Genomic DNA, 23,820 nt, shown 5'->3' on the forward strand with positions numbered 1-23,820 from the left:
TCTTGCGTATTACACCTACCTTTCAACTGAATTTGGTGGCAACACTTCATATAAACCAGGAAATTTTTCTTCCTGTGTTTCTTCTATCCAGCTCTTCTGCAGGTCTGGAGGGCCTGGCACTATTGGATTTGATACAAGCTCTCAGTATCTACTCGCATGGACTTCTAACTGGCACTGTATGAAGTGCAGAAACAAGGCTAGCCTGCTCCTAAGCAGACAAGATTGATTAGATTATACAGACAAACGGCTCCTGTTTCTGTGCAATACACTAGCTCTGCAAGTGCTTCCTGGGCTGCGGGCTTCAGCGTAACAGCTGTGCAAGGCTAGTCCTCTGTTCATACAATTGCAAAGTTTATTTCATCTTCAGGTTTTTGCATCCTGGAATGAGAGTTTTGGACGGAAAGTTCTGCGTTTAGCTTTGGCTGAACATACACTCTTAGGGATGACTTTTTACGCCCCATGGAAGCATGTTACTCCCAGATAGAATGAAAGAGAAATTGGGATTTTTGTACTTGCCGGTAAATCCTTTTCTTTGAGTTCATCTTGTGACACTGGACACGTTCCCACCCTTATGCTCAGTTTTCTGGTTCATTATTGCATTCTATTAAGTGCACATTGTTAACCTTTCTTGGTGCTTTTAAAGTTGAACTGGGCTATACCAGGGTTGCAGAGGGGAGGAGCTGCCATAAAGATGTTAAAGTTACTTATTTAAATGTCTGCTTCTTGATCCCATCCTACAACTCATAGTAGCAATGTTCCCCAGATGATCACATTTTCCAGTTCAATATGCTATGAGCCAGTAACCTTTACAATTAATACTGTATAGTGTTGAGTCCTTTATCTTTTCGTATTAATGTAGATCGACCTTATGAGTTTATTCATTCTAAAGTGGTCAGGGAGTCCTGTAAATTAAATTGCATCTTACTGCTACAGATTCTGTACTTACAATACATTACATAGGATTTATAATATTCCATAGGTATACCAGCAAAAAGGAGAGGATATTGAGAATGATATTTTATCATCAGAGGAGCAAGAGGAATATCAAAACTGTATGCAGAAATGTAAATCATATCTCCTTAAGATTCTTGATGATGTCTCAGCAGATCCTTCATTGACAGAAAAGGTAACATGATTTGTTTTATTGATTGTGTTTGCAATGCACTTTAAACAGATTTCTTAAAGTGAACTCAATCAGCAGATATACTACAACATCTAAAAACGAAAAAAAGTGAAAGATGGAGGTGGAAGTGAAAAACAGAAAAGTGGAGGTGTTGCACATAGCAACCAGTGTGATTCTAGCTATCATTTTCTAGAATGTGCTAGATAAAAACTAGATTCTGGTTTCTATGGGCAACAACACCTCCACTTTTGCTTATTGCTTCCTCTTAATGTTTTACTATTGGAATGATTTTTTATTTTTTTTTTCAAACGTGTTGAGTTGTACGCTCTTATAAGCACAGTCCTCTCTCCTCCTGTATTGTTTGTCCCCCCTTTGTCAACCAGTGTGTCCGTGTATTTTACCACTTATATGTTCTGTACTATCATCATCATTTATTTATATAGCGCCAACATATTCCGTAGCGCTTTACAATTGGGGACAAACATAGTAAACTAATAAACTATGTTCTGTTCTGTACCTTGCCTAATAAAGTCTTGTGTATTATTCTTAAGTGTGGTTTTCTTGAATTTGTGCTTTTTGGATGTTCTCCATGTAGCCTTTGCTTGTTCTGTATTTTGTGTAGTGGACCTCTACAGTTTGTGTTATGCCCTCCTGTATGGTACTGGCTATTTTAAATGTATTTACCATGCAAAAAAAATAAATTAAAGTAAACATGCATGTCAACTGCATTGGTGTGTGTGTGAACCAAGATCGAGAATAAGAAGCAAGAACAAAATCCATTTTACTTCAAAATCATAACGGTCCCATTGGAATTGATGGGTCTTGATAGGAGAGATCTCTAGGGAGGGAAATAAGCATAGAACCAGTAAAAGGAGACAGGCCTTGCATGTGACAATGAAGGCATTTATTAAGGTTATCGACTGCTATCTATGAGACTGTACACCTGTTAAAGATGTTGTCAGTCTGTTTACTGCCTCCCAGATATTTTTGTTTTACACCAAGTATACTAAAATGATGGTGTTGTAAAGAGTGACATAAAACATTTTAGTATTTTGCGGGGGCTTCTTTGTTTTCATGAAGTGTTTTCTTTTTTTTACATATTTGCCCTGTGTATTCTAAGCTCATGTCCTAAAGAGCACTGTAGTTTTATGTAGGCAATCATTGCAGAAACACTTTTGTTTCATTGCAGCTCCCTGTGCCTATCGAATCTGTTGAGGAGATGCTGGATGATGTGAGGCAAAATCTTGGTGAACTTCCTGATAAACATAGCCCGAATGTCAGAGATACACAGTCCTTTATGTCTGCTTCTGCAATAAAACATTCTACTCCTTCTCCAACAAAGTTCTCTCTATCACCTGGCAAAACAGCAAAGGTATTCCTTTTTGTTCTGTGAAGCTGCTTTGATTTTATGATTTTTAGCTGTTTGGTTGTAAGGCACCAAAGTTATCAGCTGGGAATAATGGGAGCAGTATCAATCCCACCAAGACTGCCAAATGTAGGACTACCCATGCAAATTTAAGGGTGGCATTAATATGAACAGCCCAGTTTTGGAGTTGGGTTTGGTAACGTAACATTATCTTTGTGTATGTGTACACATATGCATGTGTATAATATATATATGTGTGTGCATAATTTCTCTCCTTTTTAAAGTTTTCATCAAAGACACCACCACCATGGGCTGAAGATCAAAAATTACTAATTGAAGAACTTGTTCAACAAGTTGAAGCCTTGAAGGTAAGTTAGGCTATTAAAGGATAAATTGTACTCTATTTTTCTCGTGTGTCCTTGGGATCCTACTTTGTGGGTTTGGGGAAGTATTACTCCCTTCAATGATACTGACCTGTCGCTGCTCCTTTTTCTTGTCCCATAATAGATTACTTCAATTTTTTTTTAATTCTTCTTTGCTGCTTGCAATATGTGGCCTTTGTTTGGATGTCCCATGAACCTTTTGCTAAGGTTTTGGTGGCTGCTTTCTTTGCAGGTGTCTCCATTTCCTATCATATCAGCATTCTGGATAAGACTCCAGGTTAACAAATGCCTTTCCTCTCCAAATCGCAAGGGACACATTTACACTATTTATTGGAGTCATCAAATGGCCTATGTTCTATGACTTCTTTTAGTGGGCTTGACAGTTTCATTATTTTTGATACTGAGTTTCCACTTAATCTATCTCTTCATAATACTGCTAGTTTTAAAATTGGTGGTCCAGACCATATTTCTTACTATGGTGGCCTGTGAAATACAGGTACTTCAACATGTTATGTATTCTAACAAACTATCAACACGCCCCTCCCCCAAACCACTTAACATGAGATGAGCCTTCCTCAAGTTAACTCTGTTAAGTTCTGTCTCTCCATTTCCTCAGACTGGATTTTACCAGGGATTTAATTTTAGTGCCCTAAACCTGCAGTGAATGATTGACCTGTTCCATTCAAACATGAATAATGTTTCCACGAATAAGCTTGATCAGCTGGTCGAGAATTTGTAGTTTGCATTGACCGATCTATATGTTACAGCTTGTAACTTCTGGGTATCGCACATTTTGACTAAAATTGTGGTTGTATGCCACTTCAAATTATTTTATCAGTTTTCCCTTTTTAAAGGCATACTTTTTATTTATTTTTATTTTATTTTTTTAGTCTGCACACGCAAATTACTTCTCAACCTGTCAAAGTTAAGTGATGCTTTTGCCTTTAAACTGATACAAGCAATCTTGGGATTTTTTGTGACTCCTGGCATAAAGCAGGGTTTGGGAATAAGGGTCATTTGTATTTTTCTTTTACTCCCTATGTATTCTGGGCAAGAAGTACAGTTTCAGAGTTTTCTTGACATACTTTAAGTCTGTCCCAGGGTTTGCGATTATATTTATTTGCAGGTTCCCGGCTTACTGGAATTGAGTCCTGGGGTTATTGTACTGTAAAGAACACACACTCTTCAAGCTTTTGCATATGGATACATCCAGACCAAGTGATTCTTGCAATTTTGATTTCCCCATATGGATAGGTCCTTCACCAGCAGTTATCACTGGGGACGAGTACTGTTATCTGTATTGGGAACACTTCCATTGGGAGGCAATCGCTACAGCTTTCAGTCAACAATTGGTGCCTGAAACAGGCGGTTTGTGTTTTGTTTTTCAGCCTTCACATCTTCTCCTAGCAGCCTCACTGCTGCTTTCAGATTTTGTCCTATTGTCCTTCTGTCTGATTATTTTTAGGGCATTAAGCTTGGTTTTCAAATCTAGGGTATTTATGTCTTGTGGAACTCTTGATACTAACCAGTTTTAAAGGGTGTGGTCTGTTAATAAATGTGTGGTTGTTTTTTTTGTCTTTGTTTTTTAAAAAAAAAATAATCCTAGGTCTTGTGCATCCATACATATTTTAAACGTTGTGTGGTTTAGTTCTGAAGTAGTGTGTTTGTTTGCTGCTTTTGAAGTAAAAGGTGATTATGGCAGAAGAGGTTTTGAGAATTACCAGGATGGAGGTGGTGGGGGAGGTTGTTACCTGTTTGTTAGTTTTGGTCAGTAATCAATGATGGGCATTCTGATGCACTTCAAAGGCTGTATATGCAGCCCTCTATCCTCCAAAAGAGCTACGTATTACCCTTAACTTGGTAAAAAAAATAAACACCTCATAAAATGACCTGCACCCTCACTTCACTTGTCCCACATTGCTATACCATAAATACTCCCAATAATGCTAAATTGTCTCACACACCCTCAATCCCACAGATACTCCAAAACTGCTTTCAGAATCCCAACGTCTCGCATTCATTGTATTAGAATTGCTTTTGCTGTAGACTATAAAGCTTTGTTTAGCATTACATGATATTGACAATGGTTATATATTATGTCTTTTGGAAAGTGTACTAAAGTAAAACCGGCATTCAAAATAGACAACTGGAATGCTCCACATATAAAGAGTGCACGTAATGTTTCATTTCATTAATTTTACAGAAAGAAGTACAAGAGCTAAGAATGAATAATTCAAACACCAATGTATCATCCCAGCGTTGGGCAGCTGAAGGATTTAGTTCTGATACAGCAACAGATGGATACCATTTAGCCCAGAGTTATTATGATGTCCCATTAACAGGTGTGGATATTATTCTTAAAAAACATTTTGATCAATTAAGCTGGTAATGAATGTTATGTGTGCCACTGTGACAGAGATGGACATCTTGTTTAGTATTACTAGCCCATGAGAGCAGCACATGTTGCTGTTATGCCACTCACCCCTGTCGGTGGGTGGAGTGCTGCAGTTTTAGCAGTTGGACTTCAGCAAGTTATAGGGGCTCTAATCCTCCTTATTTATGACCTGCCCTTCACTTCCTGGCTCTCTTTTCAATAGCCACCTTGTCCTGCTTTTACTCAATCTTTGCTTTTCAACAAAGCAAAAAGTAAGGATTTTTATTATGTTAAGAACATCTGTAGGTTAACTTTATATAGATGGGTGGGATGAGATCCATGTATCTTTGTGGGCCTATTCAGCAGTGGTTTTAATTTAGATTACAATAAATGAGCTATATTTAATGGCGTTACACTTTTGCATTGATTTTGAAACCTGCAAAGAATTGGGTTTCTGTGATGAGCAATTCCAGCTCATGCAGGTGCATCAAAAACGTGCGGGTAAAATGTCTCTCTTTCATCCTATCTGGGAGACACTGCTACCATGGGTTGTGTGAGAGGAGGTGGAATTAGCGCTTAACAGGTTAACTTGGTTAATGTATCAAAGCTGACAAACCCTTCCCCTCTGCAACCACCTGTAGCCTCTCCAGCCTTTTAAGTGCCTAAGGAAGTTGGGCTTGCTTTTATGACGGGAAGAATTTTTTTTCTTTTCTCTTTCATCCATCTGGGGGACACTCCTTAACCATGGGGGTTGAGTCGGGGGGAGGAATCTAGCACCCAAAGAGTTAACTTTTTTCAGCTGACAGCATATCACCCCCGCCAATTCCCCACATACCTCAGTTTGAATTGGGTGCCCTTGGAAGAAGGTCGCACCTGAAGAGCTCCAAGAGAGACAGTGAACAGGGTTCACTGGTAATAGGTTTTTTTCCTTTTCTTTGGCAGTTTTTTTCTTTTGATAGCGGCGAGAGGCTCCGTGCACAACGGAGCTGACTCTTGGGAGAAGCGCCTATCAGGGGGGGCGGCCCCGCTGACAGAGGGTGAAACGCTTATTACAGCGGGAAGCAGTCGGCAAGAGACTCTCCCCGCTGATGCAGGATGGGCGCTGCCATTAGGCAGGAAGCGCCTTTACTGCTGAGGTTCCCCGGAAGCCAGCTGGAGTATACCAAGTTCCTCCTCCCATGGGATGGCAGTGAATTCTTGAGGATGGCGCGCTATTGATAGCGCTAGCGGGGAACACATTCTAAAAGGTTTTCCCCTAATATAACAGAAAGGGCAGAACGCTGTTAAAGTAAATAACACATAAGGAGAGCCAGTGGAAGGGGAATGTGTTTGAGGAACACCGCTTCCCCCCCCTGCTGAGTGAGCGCGTGGAAGATCCCTTTTGGCGCCAAGCTTCAAAAGGAGGACAGTTGCAGCAGTCATTTGAAGAGAAGTGCACTGTTGAGACATATCTTCCCCGCTGAGTATCCCTTTTATTTTCTTCTGTGTGTATGTGTGCATGTGTAGACATGTATATTATAAGACAATGATGTGTTGAGAGAACTGTTGTTTATGAGAAAACTATAGAGTTCTCCAAGCTTGTCTTATTTAAATCAGAAATACTATGATATGTTAAATAACCTAATCTGTATTTTCTGATAATTTGGAAAAGTGTTTGTGAATTTTGAAACGTGATTCAGTTTTTCTTATCTTGTAATGGCAGATAAAAGCAAAACACGTACCAAACATAATGTCAAAATGTAATGTTAAATTAACAAGTGAACGGCTGGATCAGGGGGGGCTCTGTGCGGCCTGCACTGTGGCTCCTGTGAAACAGCCTATAGACACCTCCACCATAACGGTAGATCCTCCTGAGTTGGGCGGCTGCTTTAACACAGGGAGTTAATACCCTTGTAAGTCTGTTATCTAAACCAGTTGAGATTCCATCTACATCGTTGACTTCTCAGGGTATAACAGCAGGAATGACAGATGAGTAATTTTCCCCAGGGGTCGGTTTATTTCCCTCCCCAGCCCTCCCGGGGGTTTCCCAGATAGGAGAGGTGGGTTGGTCAGCGGTGGCTAAAGGCCTGGGCCGGCTTACCCATCTACTGGAGAACCCCAGACACAAGCGTAGTGTTAAAAGACGTAGACAAACAGCTAAAGCGGAGGGGGAATTGTTGGACGATTCAGATGTGTCCATTATAGAGTCAGAAGGAAACTCTAGGCACCAGGGTATGGACGATCTAGTAAGAGCAGTTTGTCAGACCCTGGGGTTTGCTGAAGTAGAGGAGACTAAGTCCTTGGACCGCTCCCTCTTTAAGAAGGCTTCTTAGCAGGTGGTCAGGTTCCCTCCCTCAGCTGAGTTGAGGGATATTGTAGAGGCCTCTTGGAAATATCCAGATAAGAGGTTCTCTATGCCAAGGAAGTTTGGCGTACTGTATCCCCTTCAGGAGGAGGATATGACCCGTTGGGAACAGGTGGCAAAGGTGGATGCACCTGTGGCGAGATTGGTTCGTCAGACTACACTACCTGTACCCGGGTCAGCGACCTTACAGGACGTGACTGACAAGAAACTAGAGTCCCTGCTAAAGTCGATCTTCTCGGCCGCCAGTACTAGCCTCAGGCCAGCATTGTCCTCTACCTTGGTAGCTAGGGCCATGGAAGTCTGGGCAGGGCAGTTAGAGTCTGCCTTGCAGGATTCAGATTTACTGCCTCTGGCCATGCAGCTAAGGGAGGCAGCAGGCTATGTATATGAAGCGGCCCATAATTCGGCCTCCATAGCTTCGTCTATTTCAGCTACAGCTGTAGTAGCTAGAAGGGCGTTATGGTTAAGGGCTTGGAATGCGGATTCAGAGTGATGACTTTCTTGAGACTAGTGAGGGACTTAGTATGCAGCAGAATGTTGTCTCCACAGGACAAGTTGAGGTCCTAGATGGAGTGGACAGGCAGGATACTATCAGACAAGAGGCTGTCAGTAGCCAGGTCTTTGAAGCTGCTGGGAAAGATGGTGACATCTTTGGCGACCTTACCCTGTGCAGGGTTTCAACCCAGAGGAGCATTCCCGTGTTCGAGGTACCAGTGGAGGAGGTAGGTCCTCAGCTGGTGGTTGCGACAAAAACCGAACAAGAGACAGGGAAGTCCCGGAGTTGTGCGCAAGAACAAGGGATCCACTGGTAGTGGACGTCCTAGCAAGGCCTTGGGGCTGCAGGTTAAACCTGCCCCACAGGGTCCCGTGGAGAGTCAGTCCGGAGGATCGTCCAGTCTTTCTGGTACTGCCAGTAAGGCTGTGAAGAGATCTGCTGACCCTGGGACAGTTCTTGCGTCAAAGGCTGAGCCAGCTGTATTTAATGGCAGGGCCTTAGAATCCAGTCTGTGGAGAGCGAGAGGTTTCTCGGTGGGTGTAATAGGCACTCTCCTGAATGCCAGGAAGCCAGTTTCAGCCAGAATTTACCACTGTATTTGGTGTGTGTGTGTGTGTGTGTATATATATATATATATATATATATATATATATGTGGTGTAAGAAGAAGTCTTACAATTCTAAAACCTTTAGTCTGGCTAGATTTCTCGCCTTCTTAGTGTGGTTTAGAGGCGGGGCTTAAACTTGGAACCTTAAAGGTTCAGGTATCTGCTTTGTCCGTGTATTTCCACAGGCGGCTGGCGGAGTTTCCGGATGTTAAGACCTTTCTACAGGGAGTGCTTCACATCCAGCCGCCCTACGTGCATCCTGCGGAGCCTTGGGATCTTAATCTGGTCCTAAGCATGTTGCAGGAGCCTCCCTTTGAACCTCTACTCTGAGCAGAGTGGCGGTTCTTGACATGGAAGGCAGTCTTCCTGCTTGCTATCGCCTCGGCCAGAAGGGTCTCGGAGCTGGGAGCTTTATCCTGCAAGGAACCTTATCTGGTTTTTCATGAGGCTAGAGCAGTTTTAAGTACTGTTCCGTCCTTTCTCCCTAAAGTGGTCTCAGGTTTTCATATTAATCAGGATATAGTTGTTCCAGTATTCAGAGAGGAGCTTCAGACTCCTGGAACAAAGACAAATAAATATTTGGACGTAGTGAGGGCATTGCGTATATATGTTAAGAGATCTGCAAAGATACGCAAGACAGATTCTCTATTTGTATTGTTTGACTTTACCAAACGGGGATGGCCAGCATCTAAGCAAACTATTGCCAGATGGCTTACCCTGACTATCAGGGAGGCTTATGTCCGTATTAATCTCCCTGTCCCGAAGCGTATTGTTGCCCATTCTACCCGGTCGGTTGGGGTGTCTTGGGCGGCTCGTAATGGAGCCACGGCGGACCAGCTGTGCAGGGCAGCCACCTGGTCCTCGGTCCATACCTTTACAAAATTCTACCAATTTAATATATTTGCGTCTGGGGACGCCTCCTTTGGCCGTAGTGTTCTACGTGCAGGGAGATCAGAGCGGTCCCACCCTTCAGAGGGATTGCTTTTGTAAGTCCCCATGGTTAAGGAGTGTCCCCCAGATGGATGAAAGAGAAAACGGGATTTATACTTACGATAAATCTTTTTCTGAGTTCATCTGGGGGACACTGCGATTTCCCCCCCCCCCCCTCCCCCGTCTTTTCGTTGTTTTCTGTTATCTCCACTCCCCCCTCTGAGTGGTGTGTCTTGGTTGATTGGCCTATCATCCTAAGGGCTTTGGTAATCAAACCGAGGTATGTGGGGAATTGGCAGGGGTGATATGCTGTCAGCTGAAAAAAGTTAACTCTTTGGGTGCCAGACTCCTCCCTCTGACTCAACCCCCATGGTTAAGGAGTGTCCCCCAGATGGACTCAGAGAAAAAGATTTATCGTAAGTATAAATCCAGTTTTTTTCTTCCTAATTTAACTTTATTTTTGGCATCAGTGTGCTCTGTTAGCTTTACAAAGCACACTTATCCAGACAGTGAGAACTGGGCAGTTCTCACTAACATCGGGAGTTACATTATTTTTTTCTTTTACTCTTTTAAAACAGTCAGCGCGGACAATCGACTTATATGCGTTGCCACGCTGACCCAAGACCGATATACCGGCGCTGCCTAAAATGGCAAAGAGCGCTGTAATCGGAATGCCGGGTCTGCCATGTTGGAATATACAAAGTCCCCCTCTTCAGCAAAGGAGGGCGAGGGGTACTTGTGCCACCAGAAAAACGGCCACCAGGAATCTGCTACAAGTGACTGCTGCATAATATAGATGCAGCAGATCGCCTTTTACCAGCAGAAAACTCAAGGGGGAGTAGGAAAAGGGTGCAGTCGGAGGGTACTTAGAAGACAGTCCCTCCCAGTCTGAAGCAAGTGAGCTATTCAAAGGGCGCCCGGGAAAAGAACAGCAGATTTTTTATGGGACACTGAGTTGCTGACAGACCTCTCCTGCTCTATAAGACATCTTTGCCTGATTGGAAGGCTAAGTACCACTTTTCTTATCTCTCTTTATCATAGATATGGGTTTATTGAAACTAAATTGTTGCAATAGCATTTTTAATAAAATATAGAATACTAATTGCATAACATATAGTCTTACCAGGGATACTAATTTTTGACTGTCATAGGCTAGTTAGTGTCTGTTTGCTTGTGAGTGAATACCTGTATTTCCTTATTTTACTGTTCTACTGTTTCCTTAAAAAATGTTTGATAAGGGAAAGGCACCTCGGACAAAAATTATACCTGTTCCAGTTGTAAATATAAGTTGCCAATGGGACTACAGAACCCGGGGGCACTTTGTGCTAACTGCAGCGGGGGTACTCTGGCTGCTCAGGCTCAGGTGAGCGCGCCGCCACTAGCGGAAACGCCAGCATGGGCAAATGCCCTGATATGTGGGACATGGGGTTGAGACATTGGTTAAGCTGCTATCTAAACCAACAGACTCTAGCGGTTGCGGCGGTTCTCCATTCTACCTCAGTAACAATTGACCCCCTTGTAACAGACGACCACAGGGACCGCTGAGTCCACAGACTCAGGACAGGCTGGGGCTCCATCTGTCCTCACCTCACAAGACCTTCCTACAGTAGAACTGGCTTGGTCGGCTTCCCTAGTTAGAGGACTTGATGGGTTAAACCGGTTCTTGGATGCGCCAAGATCCTTACCCAAAAATAAGTGACACCAATCCAAAAAACCCATTCTGACCCTCTCTGATTCATAGGAATCTTCAGAAGAGGTGGTTGATCTATGCAGATTCTACACAGGTCATAAATTCTACACAGGACATAGACCCAGAAGAGTCTTCCAGATATCAAGTTATTGACAACCTGGTGGTAGCAGTTCGTCAGGCATTAGGTATTCTCGATCTAGAAGAGACTAGAACATTAGATCAAAGTCTTTTCAAAAAAGCTAGGAAACATGCGATCCGCTTTCCTCCATCAGTAGAACTGAAAGAAATAGCAGACGCCTCCTGGAAACAACCAGATCAGAAATGTACTATTCCGCGAGGGTATCTGGCTTTATATCCATTACAGGAGGAGAGCCTCAACCATTGGGAACAGGTTCAAGGGTTGATTCACTGATGGCACGCTTAGCACGCCACACCACATTCCCTATCCCAGCAACAGCCACCCTGCAGGATAATACTGACCGCAAGATAGAGGACTTTTTAAAGTCTGTCTACACTGTGGCAGGTACTTCATTCAGACCTATGTTTTTATTGGCATGGGTTGCCAGGGCTTTGGAAACAAGGGCTGACCAATTTGCAGCGGGTCTGCAAACGTCGGAATTCCTCCCCCTTGCCCTGCATCTCAAGGAGGCTTACGGATAATTATACAAGGCTGCCCAGAAAGCAGTCTCCATTTCTTCATCTGTTTCTGCAACCGCAGTAGTGGCCAGGGAAACCTTATGACTCAGGTCCTGGGATGCAGACACGGTATTAAAAAAGTCTTTAGAATCCCTCCCTTATTCAGGGGGAGTGTTATTCGGCCCTGAACTGGACAGCATAATTTGCCAGGCCAAAGCCGCTTTCTCCCAGTAAATGTCCCAAAACCTAGGGCACCAAGGTTTGTTTCATTTAGACAGTCCTTTTGTGGGGGCTCCTCTGGCCGAGGCCAGACACATAGACCGAGGACTTCAGCTTCTAGAGGATAAGTGTAAAGAGGTAGGTCTTCCTCCATGAAACGTTCATCTCGCAAGCTTCCAGAAAAACAGTAAAGTTTGACGGTCTCCTTCCCCTTCTCATGGCTGCAGGAGTGGGTGAACGTCTTCTACTGTTCAGAGATCACTGGGCAGCATCCTCAGAAGACCGTTGGATTCGGGGGATCATGACGAGAGGATATATGATAGACCTATCAGGTCCGGCACCTCATTCATTCTTTGCAACCAGCTTACCCCGCGACCTTCGAAAGAAAGAGGCAATGCTTGTGTGTTGCCTCTCTTCTTTCCGCCGGAGTCATCCGCTAGGATCCAGAGCACCAAAAGAGGCACAGGTTCTACTCCAATCTCCTTTTGGTCCCAAAGCCGGACGGCTCGTTCTGACCTGTTCTAAATCTAAAACAGTTAAATCTGCACCTACAGATGGTCAGGTTTCCAACATCAGTGGACTGAAACCAGATCAATTCATGAAGTCTATAGACATCAAGGACGCCTACCTTCACATACCTATCTGGAAGGCTCATTAGACCGTTCTCAAATTTACAGTGGGACAGTCTCCCTACCAATTCAGAGCTCTCCCATTTGGTCTTTTGATAGCACCAAAAGTGTTGGCAGCCTGTCTTCATTCCAGAGGAGTGCAAATAGTGCCCTATCTGGACGGTCTGCTCATAAAAGCATGCTCAGCTCTGCTGCTGAATCAGCACCTGGTCCTCACTATCAGGATCCTGGAAAAGCACCGATGGCTCGTAAATCGAGAAAAACCACAATTGATTCCGTGCCTGAAAATGACCTTTCTGGGACTAATCATGGACACCAACAAACAAAAGTTTTTCCTTCCATGGACAAATCTCCATCCATGAGGAATCTTACTGCTCGGGTTATGACCTGCCGCAGTCCGTCGGTCCACTTGTGCATGCGTCTATTAGGAAAGATGGTATCAACTTTCAAGACAATTACTTATGGTCGACCTCACTCGCACTGCTTCCAATGGGACCTCTTAAGGAAGTGGTCAGGATCCCATCTGAGTTTAGAGGGACAACTGATCCAATTGTCACCAGAGGCAAAGGCTTCCCTCAAGTGGTGGATGGTCCAGGACAATCTGACAGTGGGAAGGTCCTTTGCCCCATGGTCCTGGATCTTGGTAACCACAGATGCCAGCCTGACTGGATGGGGGACTGTGGTGCTTCATTTATGGCTCCAGGGACTCTTATATCCCCATCAACATTCTGAAACTAAAGCCATGTTAATGGCCTTAGAGAGGGCCCAGACAACACTTCACGGACACCCAGTCCGTCTGCAGTCCGACAAAGCAGCGGCAGTGTCTTATGTCAACAGACAGGGGGTATCAGAAGTGCAGGAGCAATGAGGGTGGTGTATCGGGTCTTGACCTGGGCAGAGAACCACGTTCCCGCTATCTCAGAAATTTTTATTCCAGGAATCCAAAATTGAAAAGCAGACTTTTTTTTTTTTGTTAGCTGGCATGCAATATTGCTGGGCGAGTAGTTGCTCCATCCGGAGGTCTTCCAGTCTCTGGTCCTACGATGAGGGATCCCAGACCTGGTCTTAATGGCATCACATCACAACAGAAAGGTGCCTCAGTTTTGCTCTCGAGCAACAGACTCCTTGGCAGTGGCCTTCGACATAATGTCATGGGACTTCAGGTTGGGGTACTTTTTTCCTCCCATCCCTATGATTCCCAGAGGCCTTCGACAAGTGAAGCAAGGGGGACTTCCAGTCATACTAGTGGCTCTCGCTTGGCCAAGGCGAGTTTAGTACGCATAAATTCTGGGGCTAGCGTTAGGTCCAGGTCTGAAACTGCCTCTTCGAGAAGACCTCCTTCAGCAAGGACCAGTCACACATCGGGACTTTCCTCGGCTCAGTTTAACGGCATGACTGCTGAGGCCAACTTGTGGCGCTTTCTCTCCACATGTAGTGAACACACTCCTCCGGGCAAGAAAACCAGTTTCGGCTCGTATTTACCACCTCGTCTGGTGAGCCTACATTAGATGGTGTGAGAGCCGGACATGCCACTACATGCGGCTACTTTGTCTTCCACGGTTTCTGGCTTTTCTACAGGATGGCTTGGATGCGGGCCTTCATCTAGGTTCATTGAAAGTACAGATATCAGCCCTTTCAGTATGTTTTCACCTGCGCTTGGCAGATATTCCGGATGTTAGGACCTTCTTGCAAGGAGTCCTGTATATCCAACCTCCATATGTTTCACCAACGGCCCCCTGAGGTTTTAACCTGGTGCTTTAATATGCTTCAAGGACCTCTTTTTGAACAGATAGACACTGCAGAATTACGGTTCTCGACTATGAAAGTTGTATTTCTACTAGCTATTGCATCAGCTCGGAGAGGTTCCGAATTGGGTGCCCTCATGTTTTGAACCATATTTTATCTTTCACGATGATAGGGCGGTTCTCAGAACAGTTACCGCTTTCCTACCAAAGGTGGTGCCCAGCTTTCATTTGAACCAAGAAATAGTGGTTCTGGTATTCACGGTAGTCCCACAGTCTTCTGGGACAGGTCCCATGGAGTTTCTGGATGTGGTCAGGGCTCTAAGAATTTGTCAGGAAGACATCAAAGATTCGCCGCACAGATTCTTTATTTTGTTTGACTCCTCTAAACGAGGATGGTCGGCCTCTAAGCAATCGATTGCTAGGTGACTTACTTCTACTATTTAGCAGGCTTATCTCGCTGCGATCAGACCTGTGACAGATCGTATTGTAGCCTATTCTACCCGTTCAGTAGGGGGCGTCCTGGGCTGCACAAAATGGGGCCTCAGCTGACCAGTTATGCAGAGCAGCTACATGGTCCTCTGCAACTGAGGTCAGTACGGCATTATCCATCAAGCTCCTAGGATCAGACTGATGGCATTGACAAAAGCCATTCTCAACCATGTGTCTAAACAGATAATTGAAATACAATAGATATTAGTTTTGGTGAATATTTGGGAGAAGCTGCAGAGAAGAGACTGAATAGAATTTTAATGGCGGATAAACTGTTTGAGGAAGTATGTAAACTTAACTAATGCTGGAAGGATCACACTCTGATAAAGTCCAACAGTAATATGAATACTGATTTGGTTACTTGTGAATTAAGGGACCTGATTCAAAATGTCAATATGTAGGAAAGTTAGAAGGCTAACAAGTAACCAATCAGTGTGAAATGCACACATTTTTACAAAGGATAGTGTGCCCTTTCCTGCAAATCTGTATTACCGAATTGTGTGTTTTTGAAAAAATTACCAGTGTAGTCAGTGGATGAGCTAGCACACATTTACTGTTACACATCTGTACTAATCTTGTTCAGTTAGCTGAAAGGTTCTTCATCCTTGCCACCTAAATTCTTTCTAATAAGAAAGAAACATGAGAGATTCCGTAACACGTTGCCATGTTTAGTAACGGGATCTTTTGTATGATACTTCAAGACTACACAACTGTACTTTTACTATGTCTGCTGACTAGGGCAGTTAACTGTTGATTACTACTACTATATTGCTTTTTTGTCAAGTTATACCATTGTAAGAAAATATTTATTTTGATTTCAGTTTCTACAACAGCACATCCTGGTTACTATGCTCAGTCGCCAGCTTATAATCCACAGCAGCTTCTTAGACCAGTGACGAACGTTACTCCAACGAAAGTACGTTATTCTTTATTCTGTTTTCGCTATACAAATCAATATATGTCCACTTTTAGATTTGCCGTTTTAATGTATTCTTTTTCTGTTTGCTATATTGCCGTAATTTTATTTTTCTTAATCATATACCAGATGTTGTTTCCCCCTAAACCATCTACCTATGTAAGGCAACTAGGTGGATGTCCCTGTTGTGTCAGAGCGATTGAGTCTCCCAACTACCAAGATTCCACATGTTGCCCTCATGGCATCACAATAGTTCCCTTTATTGATTGGGGACCTTCAGTCTCATTCCATAGTTGTTTGGGGTAAGACCTGGGTCTTAAGCCAAGTGAATGCAGAAAATTAAAATATAGCTATACCTTTGCACTGTATTCACCGTTTTTTTGAATTCGTGTAAGAATTTGATGACAAGGTAAACTAGGAGATGTGACAGATATGGAACTACTGTTTGTACACTTGTTTAGAAGGCAGGGGTTCAGATATACCACAGTTTAACGACTTTCGTTGGCCTCTTTGTTCTGATCTTTTTAAATAGGCAGGGAGAAAATGATATTCTCTCTCTGGATGTCACTGACATCCAGAGAGAGGGTACCGAGAACTGCATTCTAATCACGACACATAGGATTTATCTTAAACACTTTGCTGCTTCCTTTTTTTTTTTTTTTTTTGAGGAAATCTTGTGTTGCCAGGGATGTCAAAAGGACTTTCCCTACTGTAGGACATGCCCAGGGTGTCTGATCTTTCTTGTCAACCAGCACAATCTCTATTAGATAATGTTGACAGTGAATCCTTTAAAGCTGGCAAATGATGAGACCCATCAGTAAGCCAGGGTCTCCCTAAATTAAATAGTAAATAAAAAATAAATACATACTTGCATTTACATCCCTATTACTCATTGAAATACTTACTCTGTGTAAAACATTGTAAAGACAAGATATCCTTCTCACCTAATCTAGCATTCAGTACCTAGGTTACCTAAAGAATGTTGCCCCTCCTTTCATCACATGCCAGCAGACTGCCTATTGTCACACAAAATGCCCCACATGTATTTCAAAGCAACTCCCCACATGCCACTTGGATCCCCCCCAAACACGCACTCGCATCTCTACAGACCTCTTTACATTTCACCCCAGACCCATTTACCCATCCGTGGTCGATATGGGGTTTTGTGTTCCTTATTTGATTATTATCCCTTGTTAATGAGTAAGAAAAAATCAATTATTGTGATCAAAACATCTGTTAAGTTCTTGTATGTATGTGTAAGTTATTTGACAATTGAATATCTTGTGTTTCTCCCACAGACTCCTGTGTATCCAGTGAATAGAATGACAACTCAGCAGCACATGTACGCCATGCATACGCCACCAGTTCAAAACACTGCTATTTGTCCACCTGCTCTACGTTTTGAATCTCCTGCAGCTAACATTTTATCTCCTCAAACTGATGAGTATTATAACTACACATTGTCTCAAAACACTGCAAATCCAGCACTGCCTGAGCCAGGCTATTTTACTAAAGCTGCTTTAGGACCTCAACCGTCCAGGCCAGAAGGGTCAAAGATAGAGTTTGGAAAAAACAACTTTGCATTGGTTGAACAAAGTGAAGGACCAAAACCCTCTCCGTTTACAGCGTCTTTACAGTCTACCCCAGGATCTACTTTTAAATTTAACTCTAACTTCAAGTCCAATGATGGAGACTTCACATTTTCCTCTAATCAAACTGGAACACCGACAAGTGCTGGTAGTGAATGTCTCTTACGGCTCCTAACATCTGATAAACCTGCTCATGAGCAGCAGGTGAAGAAATCGTCCACTTTTGAAAATGACACTGATTCCAGGGGCATGTTCAGATTTGGTGAGACATGTTTTTCAAACAACTTCAGTGACGGCACAAATTTGACTCAAGATAACAATAATGCAGCTTTTGGGCAAGGCGACAGTTTGTTTAATTTCCAAAACTCTGTAAAGTCAACATTTGTGCCTCCAGCTTTTGAGTCAAAAGAAGAGCACAACCAAAGTTGTGAGTCTGTAGCTGAAGAGGATGGTCCTCATTTTGAACCTGTAGTACCATTACCAGAAAAGATTGAGGTGAAAACTGGAGAGGAAGATGAAGAAGAGATGTTCTGCAACAGAGCAAAACTTTTCCGTTTTGATGCAGACACTAAAGAATGGAAGGAGAGGGGTTTAGGAAATGTAAAAATTCTAAAACACTGCGTTTCTGGTAAGATACGTCTGCTGATGAGGAGAGAGCAAGTTTTGAAGATATGTGCAAACCATTTAATAAACACAAATATGAAACTAAAACCACTTGCCGCATCGGACAAATCCTATGTATGGCATGCTCATGACTATGCTGATGAGATGCCGAAGCCAGAGCAGTTTGCAATTCGCTTTAAGACTGCAGATGAGGCCATGCTTTTCAAAACAAAGTTTGAAGAGGCACAAAAACTGCTGCAAACTACAGATAGCAATGCTGCTCTACTGAAACCTGATAAATTAAAGCCAGACACTAAGATCACGCCAGTAATTTCCTTTAGCTCACAGTTTGGTTTCAAACAAGGAGAATGGCAGTGTGAGGCCTGTCTTGTGAAGAATACAGAGACGTCTGCTGTTTGTGTTTGTTGTCAAACCCCTAATTCAAATAGTGGCTCAAGAAAAATATCTCCTACAAATGACACTAAACCCATGAACACTGGGGCAAGTTCTCAAATCATGTCTGCTTCTGCTTTCACGTTCAGTAAGGACACTATAACTAGCAAATCTGCATCTGGTGAACTACTTAAAAAGAGCAGAGAACAATGGATGTGTAGCAAGTGTTCCACAATGAATGACGTGGCAAACAAACAGTGCATAGTTTGTCAATCTTCAAACCAGGTTAATGTTACAATTGACATGTCCGTCCCGACAAAAGCTGTCGCTGGTTTTAAAAATGTCACTGATACACAGGGAGGTACTTTTGGCTCTGCTTTTGTGAAGAAAGCTGGACAGTGGGATTGTAAGATTTGTTTGGTACGGAATGAGTCCTCCGCAATAAAATGCGTTGCATGCCAAACTCCAAATTCATCTAGTAGTTTGCAGACAACAGAGCGATCTGCTGCATCTTTCAAATTTGTTGCCCCTGAAAGCCATTCACAGAAAGATTTTGGAAATCTCTTTGCAAAGAAGGAAGGGCAGTGGGATTGCAGTTCATGTATGGTAAGGAATGAAGCTGATGTTTCAAAATGTGCATCATGTGAAAACCCCAAAATGCCACCAATGAGCAATGTCAAAGGTTTTCCTGTTCAACCATCTGGCTTCAGTTTTAACAAAACACAAAATGGTAGCTTGGAAACCATGTTTTCACGAAAAGAGGGACAATGGGATTGCGATGTGTGTCTTGTTAGAAATGAAGGCACAGCAACAGCTTGTGTTGCATGCCAAACTTCTAACCCAAATGCAAAAAGTGTCACGCCAACAACAGAGAAAAAAGTAGACTTTAAGTTTGCTTTTAAAGCAAGTTCTACTGAGCCCTGTGGGCCACCATCTACAGGGTTTAAGTGTAATTTCACTGGAAAAGACTTTAAATTTGGCACAACTGATGACAAATCATCATTTACCTTCAAAGCCCCAAGTACTAGTGAAGAAACAAAACTTTCAGGTGGGTTTAACTCTGCAATGTCTTTCAGCGCTGATTCCTTTAAGTTTGGTATTACAGAACCGGATGAGAAAGATGAGCAAGTGAAAGAAACATCCACTCTTACGAAGGGTACTTTGGGGGACAGCAAAGAGCTGGTGGTTGTAACAGCTGATACTGGGGTAAAATCTGAAGATGGCAAGCAAAAATCAAGTGGTGAGATAACACTTGGTCAATCTTCAAATGGGTTTTCTTTTGCTGATCTTGCCAAAACGTCTGAAGGATTTGCATTTTGTAAAACAGATCCCCATTTTAAAGGATTTTGCCGTGCTGGTGAAAAATTATTTGTTTCCAGAAATGGCCAAGCAAATATGACTGGTGAGCAAGAAGTTGCAGATGAGCTGTACAAAACAGAGGATCGTGACGACATCCATTTTGAACCCATTGTACAACTTCCTGACAAAGTGGAACTTGTAACAGGGGAAGAAGATGAAAAGGTACTTTATTCCCAGAGAGTGAAATTATTCCGCTTTGATACAGAAATCAGCCAGTGGAAAGAACGTGGAGTTGGCCTGCTCAAAATTCTTAAAAATGAGGTAAATGGAAAGCTCAGAATGCTAATGCGACGAGAGCAGGTGTTCAAAGTGTGTGCAAACCACTGGATTACAACCACAATGAATCTGAAGCCTTTGTCTGGCTCTGATCGGGCCTGGATGTGGATGGCTAATGATTTTTCTGATGGGGATGCAAAATTAGAACAGTTGGCAGCAAAGTTTAAAATCCCTGAACAAGCTGAGGAATTCAAAAATAAATTTGAGGCGTGTCAGCGTCTCCTTTTAGATATACCGCTGCAGACTCCCCATAAACTTGTAGACACTGGAAGAACTGCACATTTGATAAAGAAAGCAGAGGAAATGAAAAGTGGCCTTAAAGATCTTAAGACCTTTCTAACTGACCAGGGAAAACCTGGAGATGATGATTCAAATATCAGCAGTTCTGTAGGCCTGGTAAAGAAAGCACCTGACTGCACTGAGCCTACTTATGAGTGGGATACATATGACATGAGGGGAGGGGCCCAACTAGAAAGCATTTTAGATGACTCCCTATATGCCTCTCCCTTAAGCGGTAGTCCAGAGAAAGGAAATCTCTTTAGATTTGGGGAATCTACCACTGGTTTTAATTTTAGTTTTCAGCCGTCCCCAAGTCCAGTAAAGTCTCCAACCAAATTAAATCAGAGCAGAGTATCTGTGGGTACTGATGAGGAGTCGGATGTGACACAGGAGGAAGAGCGTGATGGTCAGTACTTTGAACCTGTGGTGCCTTTGCCTGATTTAGTTGAAGTCAGCAGTGGTGAAGAAAATGAGCAGACTCTCTTCTGCCACAGAGCAAAGCTTTATAGGTTTGATAAAGATAATAATCAGTGGAAGGAGCGAGGGATAGGAGATTTAAAGATTCTACAGAACTATGAACTTAAATCTGCTCGTGTAGTGATGAGGAGAGATCAAGTGTTAAAACTCTGTGCTAATCACCGTATTGCCCCTGATATACATCTAGAACCCATGAATGGAGCTGAAAGGGCTTGGGTATGGACTGCATATGATTTTGCTGAAGGTGATGAAAAAGTAGAATGCTTTGCTGTACGTTTTAAACTTCAGGAAGTTGCAGACCTCTTCAGAGATACTTTTGAAGAAGCAAAAGTTGCACAAACTAAAGACTGTTTGCTCACTCAGGTTTCTTCACGTATCACAACTCCAAAAACTCCACCATGCGGACAGGCTGCTGTGGATATATTGGAAGAAACCACAAAAGAGAGAACAGATGAACCAGCTGTAACAACCTCTGTTTCAGAGGCAGACTCGGATAATACAAGTCCCTCTGATAAGGCTTTAAAGGCTGTGGTGTCCCCACCTAAGTTTGTGTTTGGGTCGGATGTAGTGAAAAATATATTTGGCACAGAGAAGCAGGGTTTCTCATTTGGGAGCACTTCAGGAGCCGGAACAATGTTTGGATTCAGCTTCAACGCTTCAAATATTTCTAATAAGGAAGAACAAAACCAAACTCCAGAACTTGCCCCAACACATCTAGATTTTAAACCTTCCAGCAACCTGAAAGAGACTCCTAAGGTTTTCCAGAAGCCATTGCAACATCCTACAGTCTCGTCCTCATGCACTGCATCAGGCACACCACTACCACCACAGCATATTGCAACTAAAGGTGAGGTTTCCTGTATAATATCTTAATGCACACAGTTGGTATGTTTAGTTTTTATTCTCATCACCATGAGTAAAGTGTAATGCAAGTTAAAGGAACACTCGTCAAAATACTTTGAGAGTGTAACACAGCAGTAACTACTGCTTTATTATTTTAGTGCCAGGCTCCTTATTTATATATGCCTTGCATTTCAGTTGTGTAGTTTCTGGAGCAGAATCATATATCAACATATGATGTAACATTATTCGCATAATAATTGTCTCACTTCACTTTTCAGAAAAGAGGAGAGGTACTATACAGTTTACATTGTATACTAAATAAATCAAAGTGAGATTTATAGGAAAGTGGCGGTTTGCAGATATTGATGCATACTGAGCATTACAATTGTAATTTTTTTATTTTATTTTGCTTTACTTTTCTGTTGCTGTATCTTAAATTCTAGCTCGACGTTTTTATGTATATATTTTGTTCAAACAAAATGGACAGACCAGTATGCCAGAGAACAAAGAATTTTAATAAAGAAATAGAAGAATGAAAGCAAAACATTTCCTGCCCGACGACAACTACAGCATTTTTAAAATGCATGTGGCCTTTCCTTAAAGGTGTCCCGTACATTAGGTTAGGTTGATGCATGTGACCAAATTGGGAATGATAAGAATTTGTGGAAGACCCCTAAGAAAAATAGTGAAATTGTATTTTTATTATTTTATATTTGATTGTAACGGGAATGATGTTCAACTTTTTTTTTGTAATTTAGGTTTTCTTATTGGGTTACTTATGTTTGGAATATTGTTACTATGCCAAATCTATCCTACTTCACACTTAATTCAATTAACTTAGCACAGACTAAGGTCTTAAAGTCCCTATCTATCCTTTTCTCTGTTTTTCACTCCTAACTTTCATATCGCAAGTAGTGTCTTGGTCATACATTATGTGTATATTCATATAGTCACATTCCATGTTGGTCCTTATTGTTACGCTAGAAATAAGAATGGTTAAATGTCTGGCTATTTAAGTGACATTTAGGTGATCTACTCATTACAGTTCCATTCTTTGATATTGTATTTGTATATGTAATTTAGCCTTGTAGCATGGAAATATTTTTACCTAACTTGGCCCACATTTGGGAGGTGAATGAATTGGTCCCCATCCCCCAAAAAATAGCCACATTTAAGTGATAGATTTTGGCGGGGTTTTTTTTGGTTTTTTTTCTAATAACCATGGAAATGTGATGTTACTAATTAAAACACATTCTGTCTTTTTTTTCCTATAAGTTATCTCTGAAAATTAAACAATTTTTAAATATATATGTATTGCGAAACCCAAAAGGCCCTGCAAGAGTTTAGCCAACCTACAGTCATGGCCAAAAGTTTTGAGAATGACAAGTATTGGTTTCCACAAAGCTTGCTATGTCAGTGTGTTTAGACCTTTTTGTCAGATGTTACTATGGTATACTGACGTGAAATTACAAGCATTTCATAAGTGTCAAAGGCTTTTATTGACAATTACATTAAGTTTATGCAGAGAGTCAATATTTGCAGTGTTGACCCTTCTTTTTGAAGACGTCTGCAGTTCGCCCTGACATGCTGTCAATCAACTTCTGGGCCCCACACTGACTGAAGGCCGCCCACTCTTGCCTAATCAATGCTTGGAGTTTGTCAGAATTTGTTGGTTTTTGTTTGTCCACACACCTCTTAAGGGTTGACTACATGTTCTCAATGGGATTAAGGTCTGGGGAGTTTCCTGGCCATGGACCCAAAACTTCAATGTTTTGATCCGCAAGCCACTTGGTTATGACTTTTTGCCTTATGGTAAGGTGCTCCATCATGCCGGATAAGGCATTATTCGTCACCAAACTGTTCTTGGATGGTTGGGAGAAGTTGCTCTTGGAGGATGTTTTGGTACCATTCTTCATGGCTGTATTCTTAGGCAAAATTGTGAGTGAGTCCACTCCCTTGACTGAGAAACAACCCTACACATGAATGGTCTCGGGATGCTTTACTGTTGGCATGACACAGGACTGATGGTAGCACTCACCTTTCCTTCTCCGGAT

General features: G+C 42.4%; 1 protein-coding gene across 2 annotated transcripts in view; it reads left to right on the top strand.

Annotated features, from left to right (window-relative positions):
* The window catches only part of RGPD4 (RANBP2 like and GRIP domain containing 4), a 71,037-nt gene that overhangs the window by 24,356 nt on the left and 22,861 nt on the right, over positions 1-23,820 (top strand). For both annotated transcript variants that reach the window (XM_075200265.1, XM_075200267.1), the window contains exons 15-20: positions 980-1,126; positions 2,313-2,495; positions 2,774-2,857; positions 5,076-5,214; positions 15,853-15,947; positions 17,246-21,770. In XM_075200265.1, the coding sequence (XP_075056366.1) occupies positions 980-1,126; positions 2,313-2,495; positions 2,774-2,857; positions 5,076-5,214; positions 15,853-15,947; positions 17,246-21,770 (5,173 nt within the window). The remainder of the gene's footprint in view (positions 1-979; positions 1,127-2,312; positions 2,496-2,773; positions 2,858-5,075; positions 5,215-15,852; positions 15,948-17,245; positions 21,771-23,820) is intronic.

This window comes from Mixophyes fleayi, chromosome 2, assembly GCF_038048845.1.
Source record: "Mixophyes fleayi isolate aMixFle1 chromosome 2, aMixFle1.hap1, whole genome shotgun sequence".
Lineage (NCBI taxonomy): Eukaryota > Metazoa > Chordata > Amphibia > Anura > Limnodynastidae > Mixophyes > Mixophyes fleayi.